At 38.9% G+C, this 19,878-nt stretch overlaps 1 protein-coding gene across 1 annotated transcript in view; it reads right to left on the reverse strand.

Moving 5' to 3' along the window:
• Positions 1-1,731: 1,731 nt before the first annotated feature.
• Positions 1,732-19,878, reverse strand: part of LOC138835913 (anaphase-promoting complex subunit 4-like) — a gene marked incomplete at its 5' end in the record, with an annotated part of 44,714 nt that continues 26,567 nt past the window's right edge. Inside the window, 15 exon segments of the mRNA XM_070034492.1 lie at positions 1,732-1,889; positions 1,892-1,958; positions 2,771-2,894; positions 4,344-4,519; positions 4,961-5,033; positions 7,426-7,530; positions 7,612-7,650; positions 7,735-7,796; positions 8,623-8,720; positions 12,625-12,718; positions 14,643-14,699; positions 14,958-15,041; positions 16,746-16,792; positions 18,556-18,611; positions 18,996-19,020. Coding sequence (XP_069890593.1) covers positions 1,732-1,889; positions 1,892-1,958; positions 2,771-2,894; positions 4,344-4,519; positions 4,961-5,033; positions 7,426-7,530; positions 7,612-7,650; positions 7,735-7,796; positions 8,623-8,720; positions 12,625-12,718; positions 14,643-14,699; positions 14,958-15,041; positions 16,746-16,792; positions 18,556-18,611; positions 18,996-19,020 — 1,265 coding nt within the window.

The following is a 19,878-nucleotide window of genomic DNA, read 5'->3' on the forward strand; positions in this document are numbered from 1 at the left end:
TCTGGCATCATACAGGGGCAAAAGTTAGTGCTTGAATATTTCTAACAACTCTGCACAGTAAAGCAATTCACAAGAGAGCCCCTGTAGAAGCCTTCGTCTAGAGAGAAGCACCTGCTATTCACTGTTTCCTCTCTGCCATGGCCTATAACCTGGAGAATCTGGGTACAGACTGAGGTATACTAAACATGTTGTGTTTTCCATTTCCCGCTAGGCATGCTGATGATGGTGACCACAGAGTGGTATCTTATCTATGTCCATCATGCTCTCTTTCCCCCCAAGTTCAGGCCTGCAATGTTTTTATGCTAGATGAGGTCCCCAGGACCTCACTATGGGAACTGAGATACATATCTCCTGCAAGTATCTTCTACTCTGAAGGGCAGTCTCAATGCCTCCTTGGAGTTATATATAACTGATCTTTGTCCTGGGGTTCAGAATCACCTGCGTACACCTCAAGTCTACCCTACACACAAGCCCACCAAGAGCCACATAGCTGTTGGAAATAGAGCTCAAGCTATACTGGCCATGAAGATATAGAAAAGGAACCAGTGTCTGAAGCGCAAAACCAGTCATGATGCACATGTAAAAGCACAGAGGTCTCTCCTGGGGAGTACAGAGTCCAAGTCCATCACCCCTCACATTCAACAGGCCATTGTCTGGTTCACAAGACAAATCCCATCATAAACATGTGATCGCTAACTCACTGCAGAGCTCAGGTAAGGATTATTTGAATCCAGACTGCAGTCAGATGTACTTCAAGTGCATTAATACCCTACCTTCCCAAAGCCCAGGCATACTAACAAGGGGTCTGCCCAAAATATGCACTTACAGACACCACTACCACCTTCTGAAAGCTCCTGTCTTGAAAGCTCATGGTAGAAGTTACCTTTAAATGTCAGAATAAGTAATCCAAGTCCCCCACGGATCAGGGAAGATAAGAAGATCAGGTTTGAAGTCCTGACACCCCACTGCTTGCCCTAAAGCAAGCATTTTGAGCTGAAAATCTCCAGTCACATACCTGCCCCCTCCACTGTCAGAGTAAGCTGATTGCTTTCTATACCAGCTGCTTGGTGATAGGGGCCACTCCCGTGCTCTGCCATCATCACAGAATGATTCCATATCTCTGAATCCTTTGGTTCTAGATCCAGCTAAGTCTCTTAACAGAGGTCAAAACCTATGAGATGTCACCTAGGATTTTTAAAATAAAGTTAGTAGTCCTATATTCATGGAGGGACATGGTGTGAGGGAATAAAGGAAAACGCAGAGAGATGGCTGGATATTTGAATCCCAAGTATTCCACAAGCTGAAAACTATTCTCCATTTGTCAGGGAGTAGACATTGATCAACTGCAACAATCACAGAATTCATGTTTTGATCATGGTTCCTATTAGGTGTGAGAAACAAGTAGGCCCTTATTTTAACTGTGTGGCGGTTATCTACCTGAACATTATGCAATCTAGCACTAGAGTACTCTCAGATGGAGTGGTGACTGGTGACACTTGAGAGACAGAGAGAAAAGGGATAGGAAAGCAGAACATTTGTCACAGTTCCATTTAGAGCATTCTAGGACCACACCTGTGCTATGATCACCAACTTCTTTCCAACAATTTTATCTTATCATGAACTTGCCAACAATCATTCACGTTGCACTGAGCAATGATTCATCGGCTCATGTCAGGTCCAAGTGATCCAAAGGCTGCCACAGTAACATGTAATAAACAATGGCAAGTTGGATTATGAGTCCAGTTCAGGGTCAAGCTTCTCCACTTTGACGACTATCTCTGGGGCTGGAGCATCAGCAGAGGCGTGGTGGGCCTCTGTCTCTGACTCGGACAGCACTTCCTCCTTGATCTTCACAGGCTTACCACTGGCTTCCTTCTCTTCATCTGAGACTCATCCAGCTCCCATTCATCATCGATGTCCATTTCAAATACTCTTACATGATGGAGACTTGAACTTAACTAAAGAAAAGGCACATTAATGTGTGTGTGTGTGTGTGTGTGTGTGTGTGTGTGTGTGTGTGTGTGTGTGTGTGTGTGTGAAAGCGCACATGCACCTGGAACTGGGACTTGAACATGGGGCCTGAGCATCTTTTGCTCATAGCGTTCTAGTGGAGCCACAGCTCCTGAGCAGCTAGAATTATAGGTATGAGCCACTGGTGTCAGGAGTTACATTAACAATTTTCTAACTAATGGCTTTGCAAACAAATTTTATAAAACGAAGCAGAAATCAGAAGCTTTAAGCAAAGTATAGATTTATAGGAAAGTTATATTTTTAACAATTTACTATAAAATCACCCAATTCCACCTTCATTTTACATAAAAGGATCTCCACACAGCACATGGTGAATTTATGTAACTTAGAAGCCAAACTATTTTTGCCAGTCCTGGGGCTTGAATTCTGGGCCTGGGTGCTATCCTTTTGTTCAAGGTGAGCACTCTACCACTTGAGCCACAGAGCCACTTCTGGCTTTTTCTGTAATTCATTGGAGATAAGAGCCTCTTGAACTTTCCTGCCTGGGCTGGCTTCAAACTAAGATCCTCAGATCTCAACCTCCTCAGTAACTACGATTACAGGCGTGAGCCACCAGCACCTCGCTCTGAAATTGCTCTTAATTACTCAAAGTTTCTCCAAACAAGAAAACAAAATAACTAGCCTGCTGCTTGCTCAGTTAACTGAAACCAAGGGACAGAATGACAAGCAGAGAATGAGCCTTGGAGATGACATGCTTGAGTACTCATAGGATGCTGCATAGAAACAAAGCCATACTCACCACACAGGACACTTTGTGAAAAACATTCCCAGCAACGTACTGAGCTTTCATGCTCTCCAGTAACCGCCAGTGCTTCTCAAAGTGCAGGGTGCATGTGGGAATAACACTGCTTTGTTCATCTAGCCTGGAGGAAAAACCAGCCCAGGAATCAAACAGGACCTCCACCTCCCACATTCACTAGAGGAGGGGTTTGGGGCAACTGGGGTCCTACTCCCACCCACACTCCATTCCCAGGTGACAAGACAGTCTGTAAAAATACTACATTCCACAGAGCCTTGGCTTCATTTTAGTAAGGTCTTGGTGCCCTTTGTTTTTTGGGTGATGGGGAGGGAGGATACAGTACTAGAGATTAAATTCAAGCCTTGCACAACTGAGCTATGCACCCAGTCCTCAATTCCCTTTCAAGGAGAGCAGATGCTCATGTTTTTAAATTAGAGAAGGAATCTCATTACTTTAAATCCTCAAGCAACTAAAACTATCTCCTAGAACTGACTATAGACTCTGCAATGGAACTGGGGTCCCAATTCTGGAAAACACTAAAGGCAAGTTTATAATTATTAGTGACAACAAACTAAAGTTAATGCTATCCTTTAAAACATAACTCAAATGAAGTCCTCTTCTCCATTCCAAATAATTCCTCATCTTATTCTAGCAAAAAATCCTAGTTTAATATTAAAGCAAGGGACAAGACAATGATTAAAGTCGGCACATTTTTTCCCGTTTTTTAATTTTTGAGGTAACATACAATTGTAACATTAGGAAATTTGTAACATTTGGGAAGACTTTGTAGCATGAAGGAAGACTTACCTTCTGATTTTTTTCAGTTGTGGGGTAGATGATCCTCCTAAATTTAATAGCAATTAGTCTCCTCCTCATCTTTCCTAACAGTGTTTGGTGGGTTTCAGTGTGTTGTATGAAGTTCGGATTTTAAAAATACAAAGTAGGAAGCCAGGCAGGCACTGGTGGCTCATTCCTGTAATCCTAGCTACTCAGGAGGATCATGGTTCAAAGCCAGTCCATGCCGGAAAGACTGTGAAACTCTTCTCTCCAATAAACCACCACAAAACCCAAAGTGGCACTGTGGCTCAAGTGGCAGAGTGCTAGGCTTGACCTGAAGAACTGAGGGACAGCACTCAGGCCCAGAGTTCAAACCCCATGATGGACAAAGAAAAAAAAAACAAAGCAGGAGGTTTTCTGCTCAGCTGTCTGTATGGGTAGACCAGTAACTAAAAAAACATTGCCTAGCATATGTAAGAAACTGGAATTCTTGGCATATGGTAAATATAGCTAAATATAAGCTAAGCCTGGTACCATATGACTGACAACTCAACACCTTGGAGACCATGCAAGAACTTCATGAATTTGAGACAAGCCTGGTTATTTCAAGGCGAGGCAACCTGAGATACACAATGGGACACTTCTTTTTTAAATTTTTGGTGGTTCTGGGTTTTGAATTCAGCACCTGGTACTGTACCACTTGAGCCACACTTCAGCTCTTTTTGAGATCCTACCTTTAAAAAACTAAAGCTAACTTTAACCACACAGACCCTATACCACTAAGGTAGTTAGTTACCTTGTGGCATAAGTTCTAGTGAATTGATACTCTGCAGCATCTTCACTGTTATACACAAACGACAATGGCAACTGGACCAAGAGTCTGTCTCTTCCTTCACGTCCCATGGTGTCTTTAAGAATGACTGTTACAGTTTCATCATCATAAAACTGGGCATCTAAACAGCTGTAGTTGCTGGAAGTGAGATGCATTTTGTTATATCAGAAATGATCATAACCACATAACATGCTGACACTAAGCAAAAACAAAATAAAACCATAGGTGATATTCCCTGCAATGACAAAACACCTTATCAGTTTATACTTTTATATCAATTTTCACAAATATAACTAGTTATAACAAAATAAGTAATCATCAGATCAAACAAAATGATCTGTGACATTTTATCACTGTTCTAGAAAACTCTGAACATAAATGGCTAGGCCTTAAGCCTGTGAAAATTTCATGAGTTATACCTTATATATAACTGAGTGAACAGAGCTAACAAGAATCAAAGTAAAAGAAAATCTGCCCCCCTACAAATGACAGAGCCCCTTTATTGACAGCACATCTGACATAGCACTGACTACACATACATCACACATGCTTCTGTCCCAAATCAGGCTTGGGCGTTATTTTCTTCTGACTTTTTCAGTTGTAGCATAGGTGAAGCTCCCAAATTTCACAGCAATTAGTCCATTACTTACAGATCTTGAAGAAAGAAAGGAGAGAGGGGAATGAGACCCTATGGAACAACTACATAGCCAATAAATCTAAATGCCTGAACAAACATGACTGGCAATGTTAGCACACATATCTACTTCCCAAATCCCAGACCAACACTACCACTTCCACTCCAGAATACTATAATTTAAACACTTAGTCAGGCAAACCAGCTTGGTTTAAAATCTTAATCACTAAGCAGCTAAAGGCCATAACTAAGGAAAACTAACATCTTGAATTCAAAAATTCCCTTTAGTGAAGGTTCTCAAAAGGCACATAGAGCTCCCCTATGACCCAGCAATCACCTGCTGGGCATTTACCCTAATGACCACAAACAAGGCCATACTAAAGCTACCAGCACAACTAGGTTTATTGCCGCATTATTCACCATAGCTAACATATGGAACCAACCCACACGCCCTTCAGTAGATCAATAGATCAAGAAAATGTGGTAAAGCTGGGGGCCAGTGGCTCACGCGTGTAACCCAAGCTACTCACGAGGTTGAGATCTGAGGAATGCAGTTCAAAGCCAGTCCAGACAGGAAAGTCTGTGAGACTCTTATCCTCAATAAACCACCAGAAAACTGGAAGTGGCACTGTGGCTCAAGTGGTAGAGCACTTGCCTTGAGCTGAAGAGCTGAGGGACAGTGCCCAGGCACAGAGTTCAAGTCCCATGACCAACAAAAAAGAAAATGTGATACACATATGTATACATACATACACACATATGTATACATACATACACACATGTGTGTGTGTGTGTATATATATATATATATATATATATACATATATGGAATTCTATTCTTCCATCAGAAAGAATGACACTGCCCCATTTGTAAGGAAATGGAAAGACTGGGAAAAAAATCCTATCAAGTGAAGCCAGACACCCCCCCAAAATAGGTCCCATTGTTTCCCTTATTTTCAATAATTAGTATACTTCTAGGATAATTTTAACAGATGAGAAAAATAGCTCAAGAGCTATGTACATATGACCATATAAGATGATGCTAAGTGAAATGAACTCCAAGACATGGAAACATGAGGTTTTTCTTTGTTATTGTTGTTTTTGTTTTGTTTTGTTTTTTGGTTCCGTTCATGGGGCCTGAACTCTAGGCTTGGGCGCTGTCCCTCACCTCTTCAGCTCAAGGCTAGTGCTCTACCACTTGAGGCACAACGCCACTTCTGGCTTTTTTCTTTTTGCTTATGTGGTGCTGAGGAATCGAACCCAGGGCCTCAGGCATGAAACGCAAGCACTCTACCACTGAGCCACCTTCCCAGCCCTGTTGTTTTTAATGTACTATGTACTTTTTGTTTCTTTGGTGTGTTCTTCCCCCTGCGGTTTATCCCCTATTGTCACTGTATTTGATTTTGGTACCCTGGTATTATACATACATTTATCTGAATTAGGGAAGGGAAAGGAGAACAGAATCGTGAGACAAAGGACAAGGGGGATCCAATACAATAGCCATATTCACAAGTCAATATGTTGGAAATGATCTGTACAATTTGGCAAGTGGGAGGATTAGGGAGGGGAGGGAAAGGACAAAAATGAGGCAGGGGGTAACAAGTTAGACAAGAAATGTACCTATTATCTTACTTATTAACTGTAACCCCTCTTGACAATGAAAAAAGAAATCCCTTTAGCTATGTGCTGGTGGCTCATGTCAGTAATCCCAGCTACTCAGCGCTGAGATCTGAAGATCATCATTTGAAGCTAGCCTGGGCAGGGATCCAGGAGACTCCTATCTTCAATTAACCACCAAAAAGTCAAAAGTGGAATTGTGGTTCAAGTGGGAAAACAATAGCCTTGAGCACAAAAGCTGAGGGACAATGCCCAGAGCCTAAATTCATACCCCAGAGTGGCACACAAAAATAAACTAGTACCTTCATAGTGAGACTTAAAACGATTTAAAATGCTAATGGAACCCTGAATATCATTTGATTTTCAGAATGTTTACTTTGGAATCTCAAAAAGTCTCTGTGGGCAAGAGCTCTTATTTGATGAAAGATAATTAACCTAAAATTTAAAAAAGCCTTTCTATAAAGTACTTACTAACACAGTTTTGAATCACTAAGTGTTCTTAGATATAACACAGGTCTGCTGTCATTTTCCTAAACCTATTTTTAAAAAAAAACTTATATACGAGGCTATATACTAATATAAAAGTTAAAACTCTAGAACAAGAAGGGATCAAATAGCTTCTCAATTCAGCATTACCATCTCCCAGATGTGAGAACTGAGAATACTGAATGCAAACCTAAAGTCATGAGGCAGCTTCGCTGAAACCCGAAATGCTGGAGGGAAGCTGAATGGCTTATTATTATTACAAATATTAAGCTCTCATCTCTTCGGTTCAAACTTCAAAGGAATACTCACTGGGAAATATCAGTATGCCTTAATCTTAAGATACACATTTTATACAGTGAGTCTTCTAAAATAGTAAAAAGAAGGTACTGTAGATTTGAACTTTTATTATTCCACCTAAGGAAAGAAAAGTAATGTATTTAGCTATTTAAGTTTAGAACAAAAACTACTGTTTACACAAGACGAGGAGACACACACAGAAAAGGAAATGTGAACAATCTGCGCGCAGAGTCCTCACTAAAACAAAAGCAAAAAAAAAAAAAAAGAGAAAAATTCAAACTTGCTGCTAAATTATACTACCTAACAGGTAAAGAAGATAACCTTCTAGCATCTCTATATAATGGAATACAGATGGCTTGATTCATTGATTTTCCAATTTCATCCTACAGAAAAGCAAGATTTGGAAACATCATTAGAGAGAAGGGGAGCAGCTAGTGGTGAGGAGCCTGCTTGGCCTGTGCTAAAAGACCACTCCCTCCCTCTGGTCTCATGACATCAGTCACTGACAAGACACACCAGCTCTGGGACTAAGACTGTATTGAGATTGATCTGGGGGGGCAAATAAAACACTAAAGATACTTTACTAAGACGATAATTTTTAAATTTATGTGAGCAGAAAATGAGGGAGGGGGTTACATTGTTGAAAAAGAAATGTACAGTATTCAGTACCTGACCTATGTAATTGTAACCTCTCTGTACATCACCTTTACAATAATTTTTTTTTTTTTTTTTGTCGGTGGAGGGGCTTGAACTCTGGGCCTGGGCACTCTGTCCCTCAGCTCTTCAGCTCAAGACTGGGCACTCTGTCCCTCAACTCTTCAGCTCAAGACTAGTGCTCTACCACTTGAGCCACAGTGCCACTTCTGGTTTTCTAAGTGGTTTATTGGAGATAAGCCTCATGGCCTTTCCTGCCCTAGCTGGCTTTGAACTCGATCCTCAGATCTCAGTCTCCTGAGAAGCTAGGATTACAGGCATGAGCCATAAGTGCCTACCTTATAATAATTTTAAAAATACATAAAGTAAAATAAATTTATATAAGGAATTAACTATGGATATAACCAAGCCATAAGAAACTGCCAATTTTGACAATCAAAACGAGTTGAATATCAGCATTTTTACAATTTATCCTAATATATATGTTCATTTACATAGACGAGACATACTATACTCTTGTTCCCACACGAAGACATGCATTTCTTCCCAACTTACTGCTGTCATTTGCAAACACTGATCAATAATGGTTTCCATTTGCCTTTTCACAAAATGCAATGATTTTCGAGCATAATAAGGAAACAGCAAAGGGCTTTCTGGTTTCAGACAAAAACAGAAACAAAACAAAAACTATAGCAAACCAATGATTAGGAGAAAATAATCCATTGTCAGAGGCAGTCCATACTTTTTCTTTTTTTATTTTTTTTTATTTTTTATTTTTAAATTTAAAATTTTATTTTATTTTATTTGAGAACATACTGTACAGAAGGTTTACAATTACATGGGCAGGATAATGCATACATTTCTTACCAAGCATTGCAGCCTCCTCCTTTGTTTACCCTTCACCTCCCTTCCCAGCCACCCCCTCCCCCCGACCCAATCATACCCCCTCCCCCCCCACACCGACATTGTAAAGCTGGTTTTGACATGACATTTTGTACTTCTCATTGTTGCAACAGGTCCACCTGAATCCTTAAACGACTTGGTTGTCCCCATCTCCTCCACATGTTATACTGACATCAAATATAGTGAAAGCGGGGGTTACACTGTGGGGGAGGAACATACAAAGCAACAAAGAAATAATCTTATAAATGCATTAGAAACACATGCATGAAAGAAACGAAAACATTAAAATACATATTTAAGGGTTCATTTTCCTAACATCATATTATCTGACCTTTTCCGCTTGACTCATACCTATACTAGATATTGCAAATAAGGGAAACCATGGGACCTATGTTTCTTTGGGCCTGGCTTACTTCACTTAATATAATTTTTTCCAAACCTTTCCATTTCCTAACAAATGGGGAAATGTCATTCTTTCTGATGGAGGCATAGAATTCCATTGTGTATATATACCACATTTTCTTGATCCATTCATCTACTGAGGGGCATCTGGGTTGGTTCCATATCTTAGCTATGGTAAATAATGCTGCAATAAACATAGTTGTGCTGGTAGCTTTAGTGTGGTCTTGTTTGTAAACATTTGGGTAAATGCCCAAAAGTGGGATTGCTGGATTATAGGGGAGATCTATGTGAAGTCTTTTGAGGAACCTCCATACTGCTTTCCAAAGTGGTTGAACAAGTTTACATTTCCACCAACAATGAAGTAAGGTTCCTTTCTGTCCCCATCCCCTCCAGCATCTGTTGTTGTTAGAGTTCTTGATTTTTGCTGTTCTAACTGGAGTGAGGTGATATCTCAATGTTGTTTTGATTTGCATTTCTTTTATGGCTAGGGATGTTGAACATTTCTTCATGTGTCTATTGGCCATCCTTCTTTCTTCTTCAGAGAAGCTTCTCTTTAAGTCTTTCGCCCACTTATTTATTGGGCAGTTGTTTCTTTGAGGAATTTGTTGTTGGGTGGTTTAATTTTTTGAGTTCCAAGTATATTTTAGATATGAGACCCTTGTCCGTTGTATGGCTAGTAAAGATCTTCTCCCAATCCGTGGGCTTTCTATTGATCTTGCTAGCTATGTCATTTGCCCTGCAGAAGCTCTGCAACCTTATGCAATCCCATTTGTCCAACCTTTCTTTGATTTGTTGTGCTTCCGGGTCTCTATTCAGAAAATTTCGGCCTGAGCCAAGGAGACCTAGGGTTTCTCCTATTCCATCCTGTAATGTTTTCAGAGTGTCTGCTTTGAGTTCAAGGTCTTTGATCCATTTGGAGTTGATTCTGGTGCAGGGTGATATATAAGGATCTAGCTTTAGTTTTCTGCATGTAGTTAACCAATTTTGCCAGCACCATTTACTGAAGAGGCTGTCTTTCTTCCATTCTATTGTTTTAGCTCCCTTATTGAAGATTAGATGGCTATAGGTCTGTAGGTTCATTTCTGGGTTTTCAATTCTATTCCATTGGTCCTGAGGTCTGTTCTTATGCCAATACCAAGCTGTTTTGATTACTATAGTCCATACTTTTTCATGGTGGAATTCTCATTATACTTTCGACATACCTTGTTAAAATAAATGACCAGAATCTCCCTTCAATCCAGTCCACTTAATACAACTACATTCGCTTGGTCCTTCTCATGCTTAGTCCTACACCAAAGCCCAACAGTAAAATGCTATTGGCTATTAGAAAAATGGAAGGCATTGGAAACCATAAGCTATGTACTGAAACCTGTTCTTTCTTCTCAACTCTGCCACAATGTGATAGCAGCAGCAGTCCAGGATACTCTGCCACTGCTAGCTTTGTTTCTTTTTTGCTGTTGTATTCAGTATGCTTTTTATTTTAAAATGGCTTTTTTATACAGTATTACAATATCCATAAGAACTCATCTTATTCTCCAACTTAAAAGGAAAAAAAACAAAGAGGCCTACTGGGCCTCTGGAACTGCCTGGGATGAAAAGAGCTGTGAATCAAGCTGTGACTCAGGCCCACCAGCTCAAATGGCTCTGAGACTGTCTCTCCCACACTCAGCACTTCCCTTACCAGCTGTGTTAGGTAAAAAAAAATAATCATTTCAGCACTTTAAGGTTCAAGAGGTGACATACTAGGTAATTACAGAAAAACATGTTGCCTTTGTCGCCAGTTCCCAAAACTCAGCTCCTGAAACCCAGATATCCTGAGTAGTAAATGTGATGGCCAATTTTAATTTTTTTGGGGGGGGTCCGGTTGTGGGGCCTGAACTCTGGGCCTGAGCGCTGTCCCTCAGCTCTTCAGCTCAAGGCTAGAGCTCTACCACTTGAGTCACAGCTCCACTTCCGGCTTTTTTCATTTTGCTTATGTGGTACTGAGGAATCGAACCCAGGGCCTCAGGCATGCAAGGCAAGCGCTCTACCACTGAGCCATCTTCCCAGCCCATGATGGCCAATTTTAATGTGGCCACTCTGGCAGGTTCCTGCAAAGCCTCAGGGTTGGGTGGCGTGGAAAGTCTATGCCTTAACCAGAAGCTTATAAGTTTCAGCTCCATCTGCCAGACTGCAGGAAAGGAATCGGGGCTTGGGGTTGAATTCTACCCCAGTGACTAAATCATTATAATGAAGCCTCCATCAAAAACCCAAGACAAACTGGGAGAGAGCAAGGGAAAGGGTGACATTGTCAAAAAAAGAAATGTAATCTTTACCTGCCTTACGTAACCATAACTTTTCTTTTCTTTTTCTTTTTCTTTTTTTCTGGTCCTGGGGCCTGAACTCTGTGCCTAGGAGCTGTCCCTCAGCTCTTCAGCTCAAGGCTAGCACCCTACCACTTGAGCCACAGAGCCACTTCCAGCTTTTTCTGCTTATGTGGTCCTGAGGAATGAAACCCAGGACTTGATGCATGCAAGGCAAGCCCTCTACCACTGAGCCAACTTCCCAGCCCACCATAACCCTTCTTTACTAACCTTCTTAATAATTAAAAAAAAAGACACTGGGGAGGTTTGGATGGCTCCCTGGTTGATGAACATGTTGAGTGCTGGGAGGATCTAAAAGCTGTGGCCTCTTCCTCCATATCAAACCCTGAATGATGTTTTCCACTGGGCTATGCCCAAGTTAAATTTTTATTACAAACAGTCTGGAAAGGAAAGCTGAATGTGTTCCTGAGCATTGTACACCAGTCTGGAAGCTATGCCAACTTAAGGGAGAAAGTTGGGACATATGTCCCATAGTCAAGTCCCACAGAGGTGTGGGTAAGGGAACCTAGCTCTTGGGACTGATGTGATGTGAGGAGTCTAGCAGACTGAGCCTTCCTCCCTCTGGAGGCTAATGATCATTGTGGGTGCTCAGTGTCATAATTGCAATGAATTGCATTGCAGGACCTTCAGCTGGTATCATAACTGGCTGGTGTCAGGAGGGAAAAAATAATTTTAGTGTCAGCATAGTTAATGTACCACAGCACAGTTAATTTCAGGGTGTTTTCTATCTATCATGGTGACATCATACTCTACTTGTTAAAATGCTGTTCTCTAATCAAATAAAATGGACATGCCAAGTAAGCCTGAAGAAATTAGACAAATTTTGAGGTTACTCTTTAATCTCAAATATGTATAAACATGGCCAACATCTGCTTGGTTCATAAAGTACCTTTAAGATGGCTGCTGTTTTGGAGGAAGTCATACCACTGGTTTCCTTCCGTGTTAGGGGGTGACACAAGGCCATCATCTTCATCTTTCAAATACTAAAAATAGTTTAAATTTTTTTCAGTTAAGCAATGATTCAGGCTCTAATCTGTATTTAACATTATTCTAGTTACTAAGTTATCTTGTTGTACTGCCAGGTTCTCTGAAGGTACATTATTTTTCTAAGTGAGGTGACAAATTCTAGACAACATGAAAATGACTTAAATGGTCAGAGTATAGTAAATGTAGAAACCAGAGTTTACATTTTGTGGTTCATTTTCAAGATATATTTTAACCTTACCTATCAGGGCTATATTTTAGTTTTACAAGTACCAACTGACAGTATGCTCCACAAGGGCAGTTCTCACAGTGTAGCCCCATCCCTGAGAGTGCTCAGCATGCTTCCATTGACTACAAGGTTAATGCCAGCTTTAGTGCCAAGGTGTCACTTGCCCTTTCACGGTGTCAACATTTGCACTGAAGGTGTGGAAGAAAGAACAGCCAGTACCTGCACCCCTCACCTAGTAGACCAAATTCTTGTGTTCTTTGTCACATATTCAGTTTCATTTATCCTGATAGAACTATTAAATTGTTAATTCTCAAGTCTTGATGGCAGATCTTTTAACGTTTTTTGAGTCAGAGTTAGGAGGCACACGGGTGATTTTACAACACATCAAAGCATGCAAAGTTGTCTTGAAGAAAAACTGAAACTGTCTTGTTTCAGTTGTAAAGGCAGACATTTTATAAAAAATGACATTCCAAGGGGGAGGATGGGAAGGGATGGGAAGGGGAAACTAAGGAGGAGGCTACAATGCTTGATAAGAAACGTACTCATTATCTTGCCCATGTAATTGTAACCCCTCTGTACAGTATTTTCACAATAATAAATAAATAAATATTTTAAAAATGACATTCCATTTTTACTTAGAAACAAAAGACTAGGGGACAAACTGGTTCTTCATACTTAGATGTTTGTGAGGTATTTTTTAATTTTAAAATTTTTATTTATTTTATTAAATAGATGTACAAGGAGTTGCCATGGTTCAGCTTATGGACAAATATGTCTTGGTCAATGTTACCCCTTTGAACATGCATACTCATCCATCCCTCTACCCCCTCAAACTCTTACTTTTGGCAGGTATTTTTTTGAAAATAAAGTGACTTTGAACAAAACAACCTAAAATATTTATTGCAAATAACATTTCAGCTAAACTTGGTTCTAAAGGCCTGTAATTCCAGCACTTAGAAGAGGATGAGGCAGGAATATCACAAGTTTAAGGCCTATAGAGCAAGACCCTGTCTCAAAAAAAAAAAGCAACTTTTAAGCAAAACTCAAAATGTTGGCACCTGCATCTGTTACTGAGTGCCTGACAGCTTCACAGTAACTAAAGACTGATTAGAGTAGACTGAAGTCACATATTTATAATGTATAATGGAAGGCGTCAGTACTTAAAAAGATCTGTAAAAGCCACAGAACCAATATTTCTAAAAAGACCAAGTTATGATGCTATGAAAACAAGCATGAGTAAAAGTGCCTTTCAAAGTGCAAGGAAGATGGAGAGATTTTTAATGAAACTGAGTATGAAGTGTCTACTAAACACAATTTTAGATTCCACATTAAAAACTTCCAAGAGACCAACACTTGGAAGGATTTTGTATAATATTAAAGAATATCCTCAGTTAAAGGACAAAACTAGTTCAGTACTTTCTCCTTTCCAAGGACACACACCTGCTTGAAGTTAGATTTTCCTTATATACATTAAGCAAATTAGCATATTAAAACAGAATAAACACATAGGTAGACATTAAAATTAGCTGTCTTCTATTAAGCTGTACATCAAAGACAGCTGAGAAAATAAACAACAATGCCAGTTATACTGGCATTGTATTATTTTCCATAAAATTTAGATAATATGAATTAACAGTACAAAGTCTTAAAATTCGTTCTTAAAAATCAAACCAAGTTCAATAGAAAGCCCATACCTGACCAACTTTTTCAACATTAAAGTATTTTCTTTTTCGATTAGAAAAGTCTGGAGCCTAGAAAGAACAAACATAGTTTATTTCTAAAAGCTCAAAATATTAAGAAAATAATCTTAAAATTAACAAACTCAATATGTATTTTATAAAACAGCTATCCATTGCATTTAGTTTTTTGCAGATTGTAAGATACATACAGACAGAAGTCTACTTATAGACTTTATGTTTAGTCTTTTTAAAATTAGTCTTTTTATAAAAGTAATTGCTCATTACTTTTTAACCATGAACCATCTTTGCTGTGATTATTTTCAAAGTGACTTAATTGTAAAAATAGCTATTTCTTTCCTCATTGAAATGTTCAGTAAGAAATTCAGTAACAAATGTGATATCTTTCTGAGTTATCTATTAACAAAAAGGGGCAAAAAGAAAACAAATCACGGTAAAAAGAAAGCTTCCCAATAATTTGCCTGAATCCACAGTTTGGGCCTGGGTGCAGGTGAGTGGGCTGTGGAGAGCAAGGAGGAGGCTGGCTGTTCTCTAAGCTCGCTTTCAGGGAATGCTTCTTTCCACATCCTCACAGAAAGAAACTGCTCATTTCCAGGCTTCAACTTAGGTACAACATTTAAGTACTTATATTTCAAGGAAAATAAAAATGCATTTAAGACTTAAGGCATAAGATATAGAACCAACCCAAATGCCCCTTAGTAGATGGAGTGGATCAAGAAAATGTGGTATATATACACAATGGAATTCTATGCCTCCATCAGAAAGAATGACATTTCCCCATTTGTTAGGAAATGGAAAGGTTTGGAAAAAATTATATTAAGTGAAGGAAGCCAGGCCCAAAGAAACATAGGTCCCATGGTTTCCCTTGTTTTCAATACTTAGTATATGTCTGAGTCAAGCCAAAAAGGTCAGATAAGTTGATGTTAGGGAAATGAACCCTAAGATATGTATTCAAATGTTTTTTTTTTCTTTCATGCGATTGTTCCTATCACATTTATAAGATTATTTCTTTGTTCATTTGTATGTCCCCCCCCCCCCACGGAATAACCCCTGCTATCACTGTATTTGATGTTGTTATAATTTGTGGAGGGGAAGGGAAAAAAACAAATCATTTAAGTAGGGATACAGGTGGACCCATTGCTACAATGAGATGTACAAGGGCTGGGAAAGTGGCTCAGTGGTAGAGCGCTTGCCTTGCATGCATGAGGCCCTGGGTTCGATTCCTCAGCACCACATAAGCAAAAAAAAAAGCTGGAAGTGGCGCTGTGGCTCAAGTGGTAGAGCGCTAGCCGTGAGCTGAAGAGCTGAGTGACAGCGCCCAGGCCCAGAGTTCAGGCCCCACGACTGGACTAAAAAAAATGAGATGTACAAGTCATATGTCGAAAACGAACTTTACAACTTTGGTGGGGGGGGGAGGAGGGTTAAGTGGGGGAGCGGGGATGGGAAGGGGAAACAAAGGAGGAGGCTACAATGCTTGATAAGAAGTGTACTCATTATCTTGCCCATGTAATTGTAACCCCCTCTGTACAATATTTTCACAATAATAAAAAGACTTAAGGCAGTTAAAGAGTATAAGGATGCTATGTTGTAAGAATTATACAACCTCATTCAAACATGAAAATTGTAAATTCAAATATCCGTAACAGTATTCCGCGAGATGAAAATATTATGCAACCACTCAAATTTATTTAGATAACAAGACCAACGTCCTGTTATCTAACTCTGTAAGAGTACCAAAACCATGAGCAAGGCTGAGCTCAATCAGGACAATAGGTAAGGAAATTACACAGGTGTCCCCTGTTATCTGAGAGATTGGTTCTAAGACCCCCACAGATAACACAATCCTCAGGTGCTCAAGATCTTTATATAAGAAAACACATCCTCCTGTACACTTTAAATCCCATTTAGAGTGCTTGTAACACCTAATACGATGTAAATAACTATTGTTGTATTGTGTAAGGAATAGTAAAGAGAAAAACAAGTACATATGTTTGGAACAGATGCATTATTTTCAGAATATTTTTCATTGGTGGTTGGTTGAATCTACTGAGATGGAACCTGCTGACACACAGGGCTGGCCATAAGTACTTCTGTGCATACCTTATTCAGCTCAGGAAGCACATGGTCTTCGGTCATTCTCAACATGGCTGGAAATACAAAGTTAAAAATTATCTTGAAATGTAATTTTTATTACAGATATACCTCAAAGACCAAATGAGGTTTACTGAACTAAATTTTCCATTTGAACAGTTTCTTTTTACTACAAAAAACTTTCTCTTTGAACAATTTAGTATGAACTAAAATCTGACTTAATCAGGATCTAAAATATATTCAGGATTGTTGGTCCTCACCCCAAACAAAACCTTATTGATTATGCTGCTGGGGACAGAGCAGTAAAAATGCCTTCATGGAAATTACATTTTACAAAAAAAAAGACAACAAAGTTATAACCTTGTGTCAGTGACAAAGCCAGGGTGACAACAGTGTCACATTCTGGAGATAAGAACTGAGCCGTTACTCACTGCTCTTCTACTGCTGATGCTTAGTTAGAGCACGCAATAATTATAAGTAAAACTAAACCACTAATCCCATCAGAGAAAGGATTTCTAAAGTCCTACTTTTAATATTGCAATTTATTCTAATTAAAACTCAGATCTGCAACAAGCTAGCCTGAAAAAACTCCAGTTCCCTATTCCAACTATCAATCATATAGTTGAAAAAAAGGAAACAAACAAAAATATCCAACCAAGAATTCAAGTAACTTAAGATCACATTCAGGTTTTAAACAAAAGTAACTATAGTAGAGTGATAAGCATAAAGTCTGCTTTTGTAATATTAGAACTGAACATTTGGACACTTTGCAGTATTAGCATATCAAAAGGAATTTATCTTGTATTTCACTCTAAATTTTAACAAATATGAGACATAAAACTAAATGTTGCATATGTTGGAGAGAAATGTTTGTTTCATTATTTAAAGAATATACTTCACAAAAATAGCAGTATAAATGGGCCTAAAAAAATGCAAGTACCTCAGAGTGGTGATCAAACCATCTCATGTGAAGTCAACAGGTATTTGTTAATTAAACTGCCTACCCAATGGCAAAGACGTAGTGGCATTACAAAGAAAGTCCTAAAGAAGTCTGTGTACCACTTAGCAAGGGCACCACTGCCCATGAAAATGTAATAGCAAGATCCCAGTTCTGTGCTGTCAGTGATCATCTGTGAGTCCTAGGAACTTCAAAGAGGCTAGCCTGACTACATAACTAAATGTGTAATTTTAGATGATTTCCATCAATTCAACAGCCACAGGCTAGTTAGTGGTTACCACCATGGACCACACAGCTCTAGAGACTGAAGAACAGAGTGTAAAATGTAACACAAGCTACTGAAGGGCTTTTTGAAAATCTTATACCCGTGCCCAATATATAGCAAGGGCTCAAACATTAAATTTTAACCTAAGGAAATGCAGTTGTCCCTCGCTGTATTGTAGCTTCATTGCATCCCAGGGTTAAAAAACAAAACGAAACAAACCAGAAATAGTGATCCCTCACCTATCAGGTAGTTACTTTCCAGAGCAATAAATGAACCACAATAGAGCATGGGATTTTCACTTATCACGGGGTTGTCTGGAACTTAACTCCCAAGATAGGTAAGGGATCACTGTACTAGTGAGTGTAAGGGGCACAGGTGTTACAAATTAGCTTTAATACTTCTATGGGGGAATCATGGAGTAGGTGAAATAGGACTGCCATAGATGGACAACAGTTGAAGCTGGGTGAAAGAAGGAAACAAGGAGGCTCATTATACTATTTTATAAGTATTTGAAATTTTAACAGACTAATTCAAATCTAAGATGTATTTCCACAGTTTTCAAAAGTGTTAAAACAACAATGTTAAAGTTAACTTACCCACAGAAAGCCACTGGAAAAATGCCTTGAAATTCTTTATACTAATGTCTATAACTCTGAAAAGATAAACAAATCAGAAAAAAAAAGTCATGTGCAGTTCATGTAGTACTGTTCAACTGTCACAGAGTAAAATAAACCTTACTGTTCTTCTTTGTCTTGTCAGGATTTAAGCCCTTAGAAGAGCAGATTTTACAAGCCAAACATTATTACATTCCTAAAATTAAGGCAATCAAAAACAAAACACATCTCGATTCTTTCAAAAATTAAGCAAATAAATGATACTATCTGGTTGTAACTGTGTTTCCAAAAAACTGAATCTTTCCCAGCATTCTGTGACATATGAATTCTTTTCCTAACTCTGCAAGTAAGTGAGGAAAAAATTTTCCCACATTTTTTGTTAAAAAATTACTAATCAGTAAAAAAAAAAAAAAAAAACTGACTCCAAGAGGAAGTTACTACTATAAACTTATGTTATGTCACAATGTCTGATACCACTGGACATCATTTTATGAAACTAATCTTTTAGTCCAACAAATAAATGAGGTCTCAAAAATTGAACTCTCTTGGATTTGACACAAATGAAAAAACGTTAAGTATTATAAATCAAACTCATTTTCATTTTGGTGAACTTTCTGAATACAGAGATGAGTTCAATTTTTATAAACTCTTTAAGTTTACTTCTATGTGATAATTACAGTAAGCAAATAATACCTGTACTGATTTTCCTTGAGGTCCTAAGACCTGAACCGGGAGCCTGTGCATACTAGACAACAGTGTGCCAGTGAGCTACATTCCCAGCAGTACAAGTATTTTTTTTTATGTTTCATAATATCACTGAGAGGTGGATCAGTATCAATCACCCTACTAGGAAATCAAAGATTGCAGCACTCCTATGTTATCAAGTAAGGTAACTAACATTCTCTTGCAGCACCAGTGAAAAACAAAGTTTTCTGTGTTCTACCTAACTAATACCTTCACCCCTACCTAACACAACCAGACCACACTAAAGCCCTCCCCCACTGCTCTGTTCCTCCATCTGTAACCCTTCGTAGTGACATTTTTTCTACTTAAGAGGATCAAGAAGTTAAATACTTTCTATTCATCGTGAGAGGTAATCCTAGAAAACTTAGTATATCATATTTGCTCTCAGCAAATGTAAATTCCAAAAATATTCCAAAACACAGGAAAAGCAATGTCATTTCTCCTCTCACTTTGTCTTCTGAGCAAGTGCTGGGGTTTTCACTTTCTAGAGCCCAATCATAATGACAGTGAACAGGAGGAAGCATATGTATTATAAACTTAGAAAAATAAAGAGTAAAGAAC

This window comes from Dipodomys merriami, unplaced genomic scaffold, assembly GCF_024711535.1.
Source record: "Dipodomys merriami isolate MVZ:Mamm:240054 unplaced genomic scaffold, mDipMer1.0.p SCAF_2403, whole genome shotgun sequence".
Lineage (NCBI taxonomy): Eukaryota > Metazoa > Chordata > Mammalia > Rodentia > Heteromyidae > Dipodomys > Dipodomys merriami.